Here is a 16,675-nt window from a genome sequence, read left to right on the forward strand (position 1 = left end):
AGAATTGGGGGAAGAGTCCAAGGAGCTCGGGTCCGAGGCAGAGAAGACAGCGGTCGGCGACGAGGTCGTGGTGGGATCGCTCGTCACGGGACCCAAGCCAGCCAACCATTCTCCTTCCCCCAGGGCATCAACAATTCCCCACCCCCCCTCCCTTTTCCCCCGCGCTGAGATAGTGCGAAAAGGGGGCCCCGTTCCCACCCCACTCCAAGCGGTGCCAACGAAACCCGCGAAGGAGCACGAAGTCGGGGCACCGCCGCGCAGCCACATTTGCGGCTCATCACGAGGACGCGGGTAGAACCCCCCCGGTCTCGCGGGCCTGACCGCTCTTTCAGGTCCCGCACACACATTGGCATACGGGCCCGTCTGCCCCCTTGCCTATGAGGGTGGCTTGTTTCCTTTGCTTTTGAGTAAATGTGTGTCGGCGCCAGTCTGGTGAAGTAAAACTGTTTAAGTGTTGCCGTGTGTCGGTCTTAGTCGGTAGTATCTCTGCGTCATTGTTTCTTTTGTTGCATTTGATATATGTGCATTCTGTTTGGCTGTATATGTGTGCTCTCCGTGTGCCGCGGAATAAATGTGCATTATGTTGAACTGTTTTCCTGTTTCGCTTCGTCTTTTCTTTATTGACCCTCCATCTTGCTTCACGTAACGGGTTCGTCGTGGGCTTAATACGCCCGATAATTAATCGGAACCGTCGAGGCCGACGATAACACCGCTCGGTTATCCCGATAGCACGGAACGGATCGCTTAAGCGACCCGTGTCCGGAGTCGACCTGCGGCGAGGTGCGATCGCCCGGTCTACCATCCGCGTGGTACTTAGGTAGGTCGAGTTTGGTGAACAACCCTATCCCACGTGGGTGGCCGATTGGCACGATCGTGGTGAGGCCGAAAGGCCCACCCGTGACTAGCTCCCGGCGTTAGTCCGAGAGGGTCACGACAGAATTGTCCGTCCGGTGGGCGATGTGCCGCGATTCGAGTCACGTGGCCGTTCGCACGCCGGAGGGCACGAATTCGCAACAATATAATGATTACAAATTTTAATATCAATAAAACATAACTCATAGAGCAGCTGAGTCCATGGCAATCATTATTTAATCCATGTATTCAATACAATTATATTTGTTTTATGTTGTTTTTCCCATGACTTCTTTTCACAGGTGATCACTGTTGTGTGGCAGTCAACACACACAGGATACCCAGGGGATGGATGTTCAGGAAAATCTTACCTGGAACAGCTACCATAAAGTGCTGACAAATATACAACCACAAACTATCATTGGGCATGGACCATTCTTACCTGAATCACCTGTGAAGCCTGATTTTGTTAAATCTTCTCTTGATTATTGCATGGCGGCTACACAAACTCCATCAAGGATATTGCATCCTCACATGTGATCAGGCCACATATGAAATCGCCCTTGGCTTACAGAAAAAGAAACCTCAAAAGTATCAACGTTTGATACTATGGATGGGTGTCATTGGTAACATATTCAGATCCTCAGGGATAGAAGTAGTCATCGTTGAAGCTAGCCCAATGAACAAGTTGATGTCTGGCAAGGACTATTTTGGCATGGTCAGGTGTCATACTTTACTGATATCTGCAATGATGGACCCTACTGGGACACATTTGAATCTTGGACATTGGAGCAACCTTATGTAAATCTGCACACAATGAAAAGGGACAGGAAGCACTCGGCAGAGCTGAAGAAATGCTCAACACAACTGTTACTCCGATACGTCTGCAGACTTTTCATGAGAGGTGACAGAAACCAGTCAAATCACTAAAAGCAAAGATGTACTAGGAAGAGAGCGATATTGTCCGGATCTTCCACTTTCTTCATGATATTGACAGTGAATCCTTCAGCTATGATAGGACTAAGTACCCTGCTTCTCTCTCAGCCAGATGATCAAAGTTACATCATGAGAAAGGGTAATATGGCAGATTATATTGTCGCTATGAATAGTCAACTTGGGGATTCCTGGGGAGAAGAAGGCCAATTACCACCCACTGTTGTTAATGTTGTGCTGCTTGTGGATTCCATGGCATTTATACATCGGCAGCAGGACACCGAGCATAAGAAGTTCCTCAATATGGCAACTCATTATCTGCATAAGTTGCTGATATCCCATCCACCAGGATGCAACATGGTCATCTTGGTTAGTGATTGGTATGGTGTGCATACAATTGAGCCTAAAGGAACCAGAAAGGGTCAGATGACAGAAGACGCAAGATGCAAGTCACCCATACGAGATTCAGGATAACCTTTCCATACCAACATAGATGTCTTTAATCGCTAACGCCAATAACAAAACAGCGTTGCAAAGGTACCTAACCGGAATGTGGTGCAAACATCCTGAGATAGTCTATGGAGATGTGCAGTTTAATCTTGGAGGCCTCTCCAGTGAATCTGTTATCATTGAAGGAAATTGATCACAAGCCCTTTACCAGGTTTACCGTGTGAATCTCACAAGGAAGCAAATACACGTATCTGCACATCTAGCATACTGTGTGCAGCACCACCGCTACTCACATGCTGTGATGCAAGCTACCAACACTGACATTCTGGTGATGGCCATCTCTACCACAGTGCGTATTCCTGATCTGGAAGAACTTTAGGTGCAGAAAGGGGTGACATGCATACCTCGTCACCGGATTGTGACAGCTGGCTGGAAAGAATCATTGTCGGTGTCTTCAGCGATATCAGCTCTTCTCTGTGGTCACATCATGGAAGGGGTGTGACAGTGTGTTACCCATTCCAGCATGGAAAGAAAATGGTGTATAGGGTAATTATGTGTGTTGCACAAGGTATTACTGCATTGATCACATATGGAGACTGATGTATCCTTGTCTGATGAAGTCAAAAAAAATCGGCTCGTCTCTTCTACCTGCAGCTGTATGGCAATTTTGATGGAAATCTGGATGAAGCCTGAGCCCATGCATTCAATACGACAAAGGGGGACCTCAGGTGCCTTCCTCCAATGGAAGGTGCATTTAACTACCATATGCTGCGTGCACTCTTCCAAATTCTCATTTGCAAAGTTGCTTAGCCGAATCACCCCAACATACCTGCCCCTATATCATTTGGGAGAGAGATTTGTGGTGAAAAACTGGTTCCAATCATGATGGACAAGCCATCCAGACCTCCAGCAGTGACTGCGAAGCAATACTGTTGTATGTGTGTCAAGAGCAAATGCACAGAGAGATGCCCTTGTGCTGCTGCTGGTATGAACTGTGGTTGCCTGCAAGTGTTCAGCTAAACCAGACAAATGTGCTCATGTCGTCGATTCTGAAAGTGACGATGAGTGGAGTATGTTTTACAATATATAGCTGCTTATTTGGGTCCAAAATGTAGGATGAAATTATATTTTAGAGATTGTGTTTGCATTTGTCTGTTTCATCATGCTGTTTTGGGTTGTCATGTTGCCAACACTACAACTACATTTGTATGTAATAGATGGACATAACTTTGGTATCAAACTGTAACTAATAAACATCTTTCACATTAAAATAGGTAATATACTGCCACCAAAATATTTTTCGCAGCTTATATAAAATTATGATTTGTGTGACTCGTTTTTGGAGTCTTGGTATAACAATAGGGTCATTGTCATTATCGAGCTCTTATTTCACAAGTACTCAAGATTATAGTGACAAACCACACTTCAACAGATGCAGTGGATGTTTAGCTTTCATTTGGTAGTCCATTTGTCTAAATATATTACACAGAGATTTCCATGGAGTAATATGTGCAATAGTCAAAACGTTCCCTGATGTAAGTCATGGAAATTGTCAATTTTGGGTACCCTTCTTAAAATATATTTTTCAGATGTTTCGTAAGAGATATAGCAGAGCAGGCCCTGTGATTATTCATCTACTGTGGATGCACCAATCAAACAACAAAAAAGATGTCTGCTTCCCATACTAAACTATGCCCAATCCATTCCCCAAACCTGGCTCTGGTTCCCTGACTATAAGGAAAAACCAGGGAAATAAGTGCATGTAGTACACATATACTCCTTGTATAACTAAACTGTCTTCTTGTGGTTCTCTCCAGCCATGGGTAAGGACCCTTACAAGCCAAAAGGCAAGATGTCTTCGTACGCGTACTTCGTTCAGACTTGTCGTGAAGAGCACAAGAAGAAGAATCCGAGTGCTTCGGTGAACTTCGCTGACTTCTCGAAGAAGTGTTCAGAGCGGTGGAAGGCAAGTGTGTGCATTTGCTTTTACTGTGTCAGTAAGCTGCTGTCTGTCTATTTGGTGCTTCAGAAGAAAGAGGCGGGGGAATCGAGATGAGCTGAAGGCGTGAATGTTTATTTTCTGTAGTTTGTACTGGATTATTGTTGCCTTAGTTTGTGCTTTCGCGTGCTGATAAATTGATAAAATATGGGCAGATTGATGTCTCGAAATGTTGCAATCGCTCGTAATTGCAGTGTTGTCCACAAGTTAAACTCGAAGGGCACTCGGTCGAGCGCATACCTCCGCCGCGCAATACCTGATCCACGAGAACATATCGGGCCCAATACATTTTTTAAATATCATACTATACGTCGTTTTTGGCCCGATCTCTCAATGGTGAAGAATCACTTTAAAGTTTAAAATTCAAATGATTCTCATATCCAGATCCGGATTCGGAGCTTCACCAAAATCTAATTAGTTTTTCCTTGTCACACACCGAACCTGTCCACAAAATTTCATCCGAATCTGTCCATTACTTTGAGATATCCTGCACACAAACAAACAGACAGACAGAAAGGGGTGAAAACATAATCTCCCCCTCCTTCGGTGGCGGAGGTAATGATGGCCAAATGATAGAGCGTTTAAATGACAGGATTCCCAAGTGTGCCTGACCTGGTTGCAGAAACTTGAATGTTATTGCGGCTTGCTTTCCACCTCAAAAGCAGCCATTGGCAGGTGCGTGGGGGTTGTGAATCTGGTATTTGTAAATCCACAACAAAATCCAGCACTATACAAACTTATTACTCTATAAAGTACCAACCTGTTGTCTGTGGAGAATTTCACCCCCCCTCTCCCCCTCCATGTTTTGAAATACGGTATCGTGCTATATAATCAATTTTGGTCCTCTCAATGGTGAAGAATCACTAATATATATATATATATATATATATATATATATATATATATATATATATATATATATATATATATATATATATATATATATATATATATATTTTAATTGTCTCCGGATCTGGACCTTCACCAAAATCTAATCAATTCATCCTTGTCACACATCCAACCTGTCCACCAAGTTTTGTCTGCAACTTTTTGAGATATCCTCCACATAAACAAACTGGTGAATAAATAACCTCCATCCACCTTTGGTGGTGGAGGTAATGATCTCTCTTCATTTAATGGATATATTGTTCAAGTTACCGTCGAAAAAATGCTGTGATGTGAATCCCGTTTAGAGCTGTTTGTTTATGAAGTTCCATCCTACTTAACCCTTTCTTTTTTGGCAATTTGGCATCGCACTTTAAACTTTTACCACACAGGGCCAAAATGGCGCAAAAGTGATTTTTGTTATTCGATTCCATAAGTGTAGAACCCATCTTCATGGATGGGTCAATTTCCCCAGAATTGGTGTTGTTTTATTATGACTTGTAATACCCCTCCCACCATGACTGGTGCTATTCCATGAACATTTACATACAGATAAATTGGGGTGCTCGACTGCTCCCCTCACCTTGAACCCCCAGGATTATGATTTTTCCCCCCACCTCCTAAAACCATTCTATGCACACCCAGAGTGCAACCACCAGTTTTCAACTCATTCTGTCCAGCTATTTAAGTTTTTTTTTTTAATATGTAGTATAATGATTATTTTATAAACATTGGATAAAGCTGCTTTGATCTTTAAGACCTTTGTAACCATCGCTGTGTAACCTGTTTACAGACCAGGCTCCTTATGGGTGTAGTGCATCAATAGATGTAGCATTTTTCACATAAATAATTGATTTGTAAAGGAGGTGCAAACCCCCCCCCCCCCTTTGCCAATCCCCCACATCCTGCCCCTTTTGCACCACCCTTCCCTTTCAGCTGCTTTTGATTGAAGAGTGAGTGTGATCAAGTCTTTTTGGCTCGTTTCTTTGCACATTATTATGCTGGAGGCTAACTTTGTGAGAGGTTGTAAAGTTGATTTTAAATTCAATGGAAGTTAAGATGAGTTGAATATATTAGACTGATATCGTTGGGTTGAAAATTCTCTCCACATTTCGTGTTCCTTTCCAGACCATGTTGGCAAAAGAGAAGGCAAGGTTTGAGGAAATGGCCAAGGCTGACAAGGTCCGCTATGATCGAGAGATGAAAGGTTACTTGCCCCCAAAAGGCGAGAAGTCTCGGAAGAGGAAGGACCCGAATGCACCAAAAAGGCCCCCGTAAGATTAGATTCACTGCTGCATGGCAAAAACATCTAGGATTCGAGGCCTGCAATTTATATTCTCATGACGTGTTCATTACATTTTACAATCTTTAATTCTCAAGCTAATTCGAGTTGTGCAAATTGTAAAGAAAACTAATTTTGAACTTAGACTTCTTATGGCTGCCAGTTTTCTTTTGCTCGTGAATCTTGTGGTATTGTAACTCAATCTCTGGTTCGTTGTTTTAAGATCAAGTCTTATTGGAATGATGCTTGTGGGGGTCAAACTGAGAATGAATTGCTCATTCATCCAGTGACCCCAGTTACTGTTACCAACCACAAGTTGAAACTGTTTTAGCCTGATGGAAGTTTAACAGTGGTCGTTATCAAAAGTTGGTTGAACATGTTTGTTTGAGTTTTATGTTTAAAGTTGTGTAGAATTAATTCATTAATTTTGTGTGCAGCCTGTAGCTGCTTGTTGCAAAATTTCTGGGAGCGTAGCTGTGCTGCAAATGCATTTGCTTCTGTCGGTGTGGGTAGGAATTTGTAATTTGTTCAGGGTGCCGGCAGTAGCTTGTCTTCTCTTCACGGAGGACACTGTGGGGTCTTTAATATAAAACAACTAATGCCGGCAGACGGGACGCCTAGTTTTACGTTCATCCGAGGGATGGCACACACATTGATGCCTCGTCCTGCCTGCGAGGCACCAGGATGACAGTTTATAGCTGGGCCAAGATTCAAACCGAGCCAAGATGGCTCAGACAAGTGTACATACCTCTTCACCATCTTGCTAGTCCGTGATGAATATTTTGTTAAGAACCAAAGGACCCCTTTGCTATCTTTGGGTGAATTTTCCATTTGCTTTATTACCCTCGCCGAAGGAGAGCGTATTGCATTTGGGTTTGTTTGTTTGTCCGCACAGAACTTTCGTGTTTTTCTTCGCAACAGCTTGTCGGATTGAGACAATTTTCACCATTGGTGCGACTACTCATGCATCGAATGTTTATGATAATTATGACGTCATAGTTCACGTGGTGTGGCAGCCATCTTGGAAAAACTTTGGACCTCTATCTCTAAAACCGCACCAACAAAAAAATTTAAACTTAGCACAGAGCAAGTACTTCTCATGCGGAATGAGTGTGATATTTTTTGACATCTTAGGTGCCTTCATTATGACGTCATTGCATATGTAGAATGCGACATCTATCAATATGAAATTTTTTGAGGGTCATCTAGTGATAAAATGGTCCACAAATATATATATTTTTTATGATTTCATCAGTCGCGTGATTTGGTGGCCACATTGTTTTAAGAAAAAAAAAATTCAAAAATCTTCTCTGAAATGGCTGAACCAGTCATCACTGCTGGTATTTATAAAGTGGAAGTCCTAATTATGTCTTATTAATTACATAACACCAGTACACAAAAGACCTGGCGAGGATCTGCGATCTCTGATTGCTCTTTTTCTTGTTTACCCACGTAATTTGGTTAACATTGTGGATGCGTCCTGTGTAGTAAATATTTTAAGTGTTCGAGGAATCTGAGGCTTTGTTATCGAGCAGCGGGTCACTCTAAATTGGCTAATATAATTGGACAAAGCACAAAGGTTCCATAGGTCCGGTGAAACAAGCCCGTGCTCGAGTTCCGAAAAAACGAAATTCTTCATTGCAAGGCTCCCGAGTGTCAATGCCTTTGGCTGTCATGTTGGTGCTGGTTGTGACGTTCCCCCTTGATCTGTGGTTGCAGTTCCGCTTTCTTCATGTTCTGCTCCGAGCATCGTGGTAAGGTGCGCTTGGACCACCCGGGCCTCACCATTGGCTCAATCGCCAAGAAACTCGGCGAGATGTGGAACAATTCTCCAGCCGAGGAAAAGGCCATCTTTGAGAAAAAAACTGCAAAGCTGAAGTTGAGGCATGACAGGGTAAGTTGGTGTGGTTGTGGTGGTGGAGGATGAGGAGGAAAATGAGGGGTATTTGGCAACTGTATTTATACTGTTATTGTTTGGACAGGATATGGCTGCCTACAGGTCCAAGGGGATGGGTGATGTAGGGAAAACCATGTCTAAGGGAGCCTGTAAAGCAAAGGAAAAAAAGGATAAAGATGATGATGATGACGATGAAGAGGAAGACGACGAGCAGGATGACGATGAGGAAGAAGATGATGAGGAGGAGGAAGAAGATGATTAAGTGGAAGCAATGCATCTAGCAATGAAGTATTTTTTTGTAATTATAGCATCGCTTGAGTTTTTGTGGCTTGTTTCCTTAAAGGCTTTGAATTTTGACATCACCCGTATGATGAACAAGTGCTCGGATTGGCTACTGTAATTTTTTTTTTTTTTTGGGATTCTTTCTCTGTACAGTGCTGCCAATCCCCCTACCCCCTCCCCACTTGTACAGGCTCGATTTGCAGGCATATTGTGTTAAAGTGTGGCCGTTTTGTGTTTGATCGTGGAACTCCACCCTGGGCTCCATTCACAACCTGCTGAATTTGTTTTTGTACAAAATAATTTAGTCGGAGCGGTGCAAACTGCCAAATGATATGCATTTCTGGAAATACTAAATACGTGAGTTGCATGTTTCATCTTCTTTTGTTCTGTATTCAATTTACTAATAAAACTTTGGCAAAATTCCCTGTTGGTTGATTGCAGCTGTTGGTGTGCCAATTTTTATTTTGTGGATTGTACCATAAAGTGGTCCATTTTTATAAATGTTAATTTGAGCACTGGTTGCCAAGGGGAGTGGTGAGTGTTTGAAGAATATCACCTATGTCCTCCCCCCCCCAACCAACATGCGCTCACCTCACCTTTCCCTTCAACTCCCACCCCCACGCCTCATCGCCAGGTTCCCTCCCACTGTGTCCCAAGACTCTCCCACCAGTCCCTTGGCTCCACTGGAGTCTATTTATTGGGACAAGCGATAACTTAGAATTTGAAACCATTTTGTTTCCATCGAATGTGGTGCACCAAACCTGTGCCCATTGTGCGTGAAGTATGTTTGTTTTTTTCATCAAACTAATATAAAGCCCATCTTCAAAAACCATTATTTTTTAGCAAAATTATGTACTTTTTCAAGGTTTACTTCCACAAAGGCAATTTTTTTTGTCATTTTACAATGCACTGATTGTATTCTTATATTTAGTTCACATATATTTTAAATGAATGTGATTTTTAAAAATTTTTTAGAATTTTTATTGACAATTGCTTTTTTTATCAAATTTTTCAAATCTTCCTTAAACAAAAACGTCAGCCAAAATTTTTCACAAGAGCTTATGAATTGCCAACATTGGTTTTCATGAACTGGAAACATATCTAAACATCCTGGGGGTGTAAAATTTTATAGCAGAGACTGTAAGGTCCAACCCTAAAACAGCCTCGTACAGAGCTTGGCACTCGGTTGGTGGTAGAGTGCATACCTCCACCAGCCTGAACAGTTTAGGTTTTGTATTTCACTGAAAGGCCATATCTGAATCTGGACCTGAACCAGTTTAACCAATTTGTAACATGTCCAAGATTTGGATGAAACCTGTCCAAGTTTTGTCCGAATCTTGGTGGGCATATCCAACTGCGATATCCTCACAAACAAGCAAACATGGGTGAAGATGACCTCTTCACTTTAGGTGATGGAGGAAATAAAGGGCTGCATTAAAATGTAGGTGTCATCAGTGAAGAGGTTTTTTTTTTTCCAACTTCATTTCTTTTAAGGTGAGTGCTGTTAAGATACTGAAAACATGCATGTCGTGTGCGTGTAATCCTTCACATGTGCTGAAAACATGCATGTCATGTGCATTTAATCCTTTGCTATTCCCATTGAATCCCGTCTTCCACAGTTTCCCTTTTCCCACAGTTCGTTAAAACACAATTGCTCTCTTCGTTTTCTACCTTTTTTTTCAATGGTAAGGCTGAAGGCAAATGGATCTTGAATTCTTTTGAAATTAACCATGTCATGGAACATGAGTGTTTGTTAACCATTGTTAGCTACAACACTTAAACTAATTGAAATTAATAAACAAACTAGCATGGGAAAGTGACGTTTACCTCCAAGCAACTTTGCCAGGATGTTCTTGATATGTCATAAATGATCGATAGATGTTTCAATGATTTGTCTTTTTACGAGTTACTGTCAACTCTAACATGATTACAGCAGCACACATGAATGTACACACAAGGGATTGCAACTTACCTACCCACCATAGAAAAACCAGACCCAAGTTGGTTTCCATCTCAGATGATGAACTTTATTTTCCCCATTTTTTTTCCTTCTTTCCGGCACTTGCAGCGAATCCACATATTTTGAAACCCTTCTCTGATCGATTTGTGCATCCAATGGCACAGCATCCTGTCATTTAAAAAAGAATGATGAAATATTAATTATCATGTGCTCATCCAATGAACCATTGATGGAAACAAAATGGCACCCATGACCCACATGGGCAGACATTTCCAGGACATGTCACTACTCAGACTCTTGGCTGCACCACCCCTGCTGCCACATCCCTCGGTTCCCCTTCGCTCCTCGCCTCTGCTACCACGCTCCCCTACCGCCCCTGTATCCCTCGGCTCCGCCGTCGCTCATCACTACATCCACTGCTTCCCTCACCCCCAGTTGGCCAGCTTGCTACCAGTCGGTGATGAATATTATGCATCTCATAGTCTTTCACGAACAGTAGACAAGGTAACACCTGCATCTCGCAGAAATTACAAATTCCTCCATACATCACCTGTCGAATGTCAGAGTGACTAGCGCTTGAATGGTTTTAACTAAAAGCCTTACCTTGCTGCCGCCAACAAAGTGGGTATATTGAACCCGCTGAAGTTGTAGTTACAATTTCTTGTTCAGTTAAGGTCTGTTATTGTAATCCTAGTTGATAGTGGTTTTTACACCAGACACAACAGAGTTAACCGTTCACAAAGTAAACGACCTCCTTGGTGTATTAGTATAATCTGTATTTTAATGGAAAGTATTGTGAGGCTTGTCAGCCCTGGCTTGGACAAAGCGAGTTAAATGTTGGTATTCTGTTTAGCGATTAAGACGACATCGTTTTCATGTGGATAGATTTGTGTTGCCAATGAGATTAAGAATACACCCTTGACATTCTGGACTCGAAACATTTCCCACTCACAACGCATACAAACGGCACTGATAACGAATTTCCCTTAAAGTCTGTTCCCACTATCACGATTGAAATCGTGGTTATCCTATCAGATCTTAGTCAGCCGTGGCAATCGTGTTGATCGTAGAAAAATTTTGAACCGTTCAAAATTTTTCTACGACTAATTGTCAATTGGGATCATCGTATTGCATTGCAAAAGCGTGACAGATCGCATCGAATCGTGCTTCTAAATCGTGGTGATCGGGATCGATCTTAGACAAGACAAACACCACGCTCTGTTGAGAAGTGTTGCGATCTCCCACGATCTGTCACGCTGTCGGGTCCCATTGCTCAAGACCTGACACGAATGACTCACGAGCAGATCGGAGTTGATGCGAGGAGTTACGTTTTTACACGAACGCTCACGATCTGTTTTGAGTTCTCGTGCCCATATATATATATATATATATATATATATATATATATATATATATATATATATATATATATATATATATATATATATATATATATATATACCGGACAAGAGTTAATGCGTCTCATTCAGCGATCTACTCTTGAAGAGAGCACATCTTAATAACCTGCCTTTGCTAGTAATTTTTAGAGCCTTTGAGAGATGCCACCCAAGGGTACCAGAGGAAAGAAGGGAAAGGGCAAGGCTGTCCCACCCCCGGAGCCTGAACCAGTCCAGCCAGAGCAGGCACCAGAGGAGACGGATGAGAGCTACCCCTCCGAGAAAGCAAAGAGAAAAAAAGTCACTGCCTTCTCTGAACAGCAAAAGGAGGAAATCATTGAGTTCCTCATTAGAAATGAGGCCCTGCACAGCAAACGCCTTTCGGGGTTCCAGGATGTTACCCAGAAGGAGAATTTCTGGGCTGCACAGGTTGCCAAGGTGAATAGTACTGAAGAGCAGCTAAAAATATGGTACTCAAGCATGAGGACCATGATGGACCAGCTGAAGAAATGTGCCAAGAAGAGTGGGTCAGGAGAAGATGCAATTACTGACATGAACAGCACAGAGAAGTGGGTATGGGATAAGTTCTCTTTTTTGATCCCTCACATTGAGACGGTGGATGCCAGAAATGTGGCCGCCTTTGCAGCAGCAGCAGCAAGTGCCAGTGGCACTGAACTCACACCTTCACCAACCAAAACTCAAATGCCACGTTGTCATCATCCGCAACTCCTGCCATCATCAATGGTTGAGGGTTGTGTTCACTCTGTAAAAGTTCAAGAAACAATGAAGTCCATGGACATTCGGGCTGTATATATACTCGGCGGGGTCCAGTCATAGCTCAAATCGTGATCACCCTCGATCATGATTGTGAAAGAGATCGCGACCACAATCGTATCCTATCGTAACGGAGCGCATCGGTTCTTGATGAACGTATCTGCACGTACCAGATCGTCCCAATTCGGGGAACCCGATCGTGATGATCGTGTCAGATCAAGACACAATCGTGGACTCAATCGAAACGTATGTGATCATATCTGAACGGAAGATCAGACCATGACAGATCGTGACACCTGAAATTGACAAATCGTGAACAGATCGCATCCGAGCGCAACAAATCGTATCGGAACGTATCGACTCACATCACCTCGTATCCAAACCTGAAATTTCAGAGAAATTTCATGATCAGCTACGAATGGCCAATCGTGGCGTTCGTAACGGATCGCACGACAGTGGAAACCTAGTTTTACTTCTCTTCAGTGAAGAATTTGGCGAATTGGATTGAGGGGGGAGGATAAGTGACTGCCTCACTTGCCTTCCTCAAAGTCATCTACCTCCACCCTGCCCCAAACGGAAGCAATCCATTACCCTTGACAGGTGTGTGTCAAGTTCGCACCCCTTCCAACACAACCTCTGTGAAGGCCTCATTTAGACCAATCAAACTGTTGCCAGGCAGAGAGATGGTACCGAGCCAATCACCACCAGTGGGGGTCCTGAGCGGAACCAATTGGGGGTGGGAGCTCAAAGCCATAGAACGAAGAAGGGGGGTGGTGGGGGTGAAATCCATAAAAAAGCCTGGTATTGGTTTCAAGGTTAAGGGGAGGCTGGCTTAAAATCTTAAGACTTAGGCCTTAGGGTCATTAGTTCAAGCCCCTGTTATGCTATTGAAATAACACCAGGTGGTTTGACTCAGCCTGTTGTCCTTCCGAGGTCAGTCAAATGAGAGCCAGCTTACTGGTAATAGGGGCACTGCATGAGCGGCACAGCCACACTTCCAGAAAAAAATGATGCAACGAGCAACCGCAGGCTGCATACAAAACAACTTATGAAAAGATGAGATGCAAGAGATTTCAATAAGATTGCAGATGAGATACAAGATCAGACATTCACACAGACTCGCTTTCTTTCCAACTTTCCTTTTTCTTAATCATTTCGTTCTCCATCTTTCGAACTTACTGTTTCATATTTTCTATTTCACATCATGCTATTTCACACTATATAGCTTTTACATGCACACGGATGACACCAAGTCCGGTGCACCTTATCTGCAGCATGTAGCTCCGCCACCCGTCCACACCAGCGCTGTTCGCCTCGCCAATGTTCCCACTCAGCTGTGGATTCCATTGAGCCAACGCAAGACCATCGAGCGTCCCCATTCCATGGGGCACAAACGGAGGTAGAGACCTGGGAGACCGTGCGGGAGGCGAACCGGGACCCAGAACCATTGAGCGGCCACAATTCCAGATAGGTTGTGGAATGTGCGCCCAGGGCACACACTGATTTTCGTTTCTGACCACTCAAATTTCTTACCCCCTCTTGCTGCACTCTCATTTCTTTGAGTGTCTGGCACCTTTGTTTTAGAAGTATTAAGTAATTGTTCTAAAGCATCTGATGGCAGGGATATCGCATAGGGGATGATAATGGAAATGTATATGTGCTTGTAAATAGTGTGAAATTGCTTGCATTGCCCATCCTGAGTTTTCCTGCCATTTCCCCATTTTAATTCCCAACCTCCATTTCCCCTGCCAATTAATGTTTGCTGTGATAAACCCATGAAAGAGTTAATATCGTGTCTCGACTTTGATCCGATAGTGGTCCGAGGAGTAATTAGCCCAAGTGGTCCATTGGTCTGACCACCGATAGGGTGTGGTACATAATGCTGGTTTGCTTGGCCAATTAATATCCATCATGTAGCTGTCGGCATGGTTCCCCATCTGCTTAAACATCTCACAGGTATGGTAAATTGACCATGGGCATGAAGATCTGGCCAGAGGTGAGTGTTGTAAATGGCGTCCGTGGTCTTTTGATAGATACATCAGCTTTTTGGTCTTATCACAGCCGTGTCTGTAACAGTATGCATGTATGTATGATCTACTTTGCCTCGAGGAAGCTGCAACTTTCAGGGAATAATGAGGGCACCTTGAAGTTGTGCCATCAAGTTTTGTTTGATTCAATCATATTTTGAAAATCTTTTTTCCCCACATCTTGGTATTTTCTTCCTGTCATGGGGGAGGAGGGGGTCACGATTTTTCAAAATGACCTCTTAAGAGGCTTAATTTGAGAAAATGTCAAAATAAAAGTTTCAGGACATGGTCGATTCTGTGACGATAGAGAGAGAGATAAGCAGATCTTGAAAATATTAAATACTTTGATTAGAATTCCTGGATAGAAAATGGAGAAAATTTATTTTGGGAAAATTAAATTGAAATTCAAACAAGTGCATCACAATGCCAAGGAAAAAAAAGCCAAAGGCAGCACAAGAAGATTGGATTGTGTTCGTCAGGATGCAAGACAAAGGCGTTAACATGAATCGGCCCAGCAATGTGAGGAACGATTGGGGAAAATAGGTTATAATTTTTTTTGTACTTTCATTGAAACTTTTAATAACAAGCTCAAATGAGCTGGGATCCTCGTTCTCTTAATGATGACGTCATAAAAACGAATGACATTGTGATGTATCAGGTTTGCGATAAATTATCTGTGCTAATGCCTGGCTTGATTCCTGCAAACGAAATTCAAACAGCTTGCCGAGTTTCAGAGATAATGGTATAGGCGATTTCCATTAGCGACGATATGACGTAGAGTTTTTTTCTAGGAAGAATTTCCAAAATCGGAGATGGTTACTGCCTGCGCGTGGGCTTTCTGCATATACATGGCAAGTTTCACGAAGATCCGATGAAAACTCTGGGTTGTGAAACAAAAAATAGGAATGACGTCATAAAAATTGATATGACGTCATAGTGATGTATCATTTGTGCGGCAATTCATCTCTGCTAATGCTCTGTTCGATTCCAGCAAACAATTCAAAAAGCTTGCCTAGTTTGAGATAATTTTTTAGGCGATTTCCATTAGCGGAGATATTTTGACTTTTTTTCTAGGAGGAATTTTCAAAATCAGAGATGGTTACTGTCTGCGCAGGGTATTTTTACATGTATATGCCAAGTTTCAGGAAGTTTCAATGAAAACTGTAGGCTGTAAAACAAAAAAGTCCACAAGAAGAAGATGAAGAACAACAACGTGAGTAACACTTAGAGATCCTCCACGAGGATCTAAAAAGTAAGCAGAGTTCATAAGACACCTTTCCCAGTAGTCTTGAGAAAAAAAAAAAAGGAACATGGGGTGGGGGCTGCGAGCAGCAATTTGATCGCTTAAGATGATGTACAATATTTTGCCCAAGTCCTGCTAAACGAAAGGTTTTTGAAAGTGCTAAAAACACGTTATATTAGTTATTCGTCCCTGTTGTTTGTGTCCTTTGAAACGTCCCGAAGAACAGTAAGTGTCCTGTTTGGAATGATTTAAAATTTTGTTTGACTGCCAGGCAGGCAGATGGAAAAAAAACAATTATCTCACTCCTCTGCACATGTGCGGCCGGGTCAAATTCAGATCCAAAATACTGCTAAACTACAGGTTCGTTTTCCGATTCGTGTTCAAAATAAAACATTCAATAAAAGTTACGTTCCGTGATCATGAACTGATGTTTGTGGACAGTCAAAGAAAGTGAACCAATTGCTTAACCCCACTTTTCGTTTTGTCCGTGTCGGGTAAAAAGGCCACAACCGTGACCACTATTGAACAAGACCATTTGGCGGCAAAAACTACAACAACAGATGCAGTAGTGATTTGGGGCTCCAGATTGAACGTAAAGGTAAACTGGCTGCAGAAAAGGCCTATAATAATAATAAATCGCTCCTATAGGGAACGGGTGCTTGTCATTTTCAATGAAGAGACACTCACAGAGGGA

General features: G+C 42.7%; 1 protein-coding gene across 1 annotated transcript in view; it reads left to right on the forward strand.

Annotated features, from left to right (window-relative positions):
- The window catches only part of LOC147014558 (high mobility group protein B2-like), a 43,119-nt gene extending 34,116 nt beyond the window's left edge, over window positions 1–9,003 (forward strand). The window contains exons 2-5 of the mRNA XM_085852606.1: window positions 4,053–4,201; window positions 6,248–6,393; window positions 8,121–8,295; window positions 8,384–9,003. Coding sequence (XP_085708732.1) covers window positions 4,055–4,201; window positions 6,248–6,393; window positions 8,121–8,295; window positions 8,384–8,560 — 645 coding nt within the window. The 5' untranslated portion in view covers window positions 4,053–4,054 and the 3' untranslated portion in view covers window positions 8,561–9,003. The remainder of the gene's footprint in view (window positions 1–4,052; window positions 4,202–6,247; window positions 6,394–8,120; window positions 8,296–8,383) is intronic.
- Window positions 9,004–16,675: the final 7,672 nt, after the last annotated feature.

Source organism: Eptatretus burgeri, chromosome 13, assembly GCF_056783735.1.
Source record: "Eptatretus burgeri isolate ZD-2024b chromosome 13, Ebu_testis_v1, whole genome shotgun sequence".
NCBI classification, from domain to species: domain Eukaryota; kingdom Metazoa; phylum Chordata; class Myxini; order Myxiniformes; family Myxinidae; genus Eptatretus; species Eptatretus burgeri.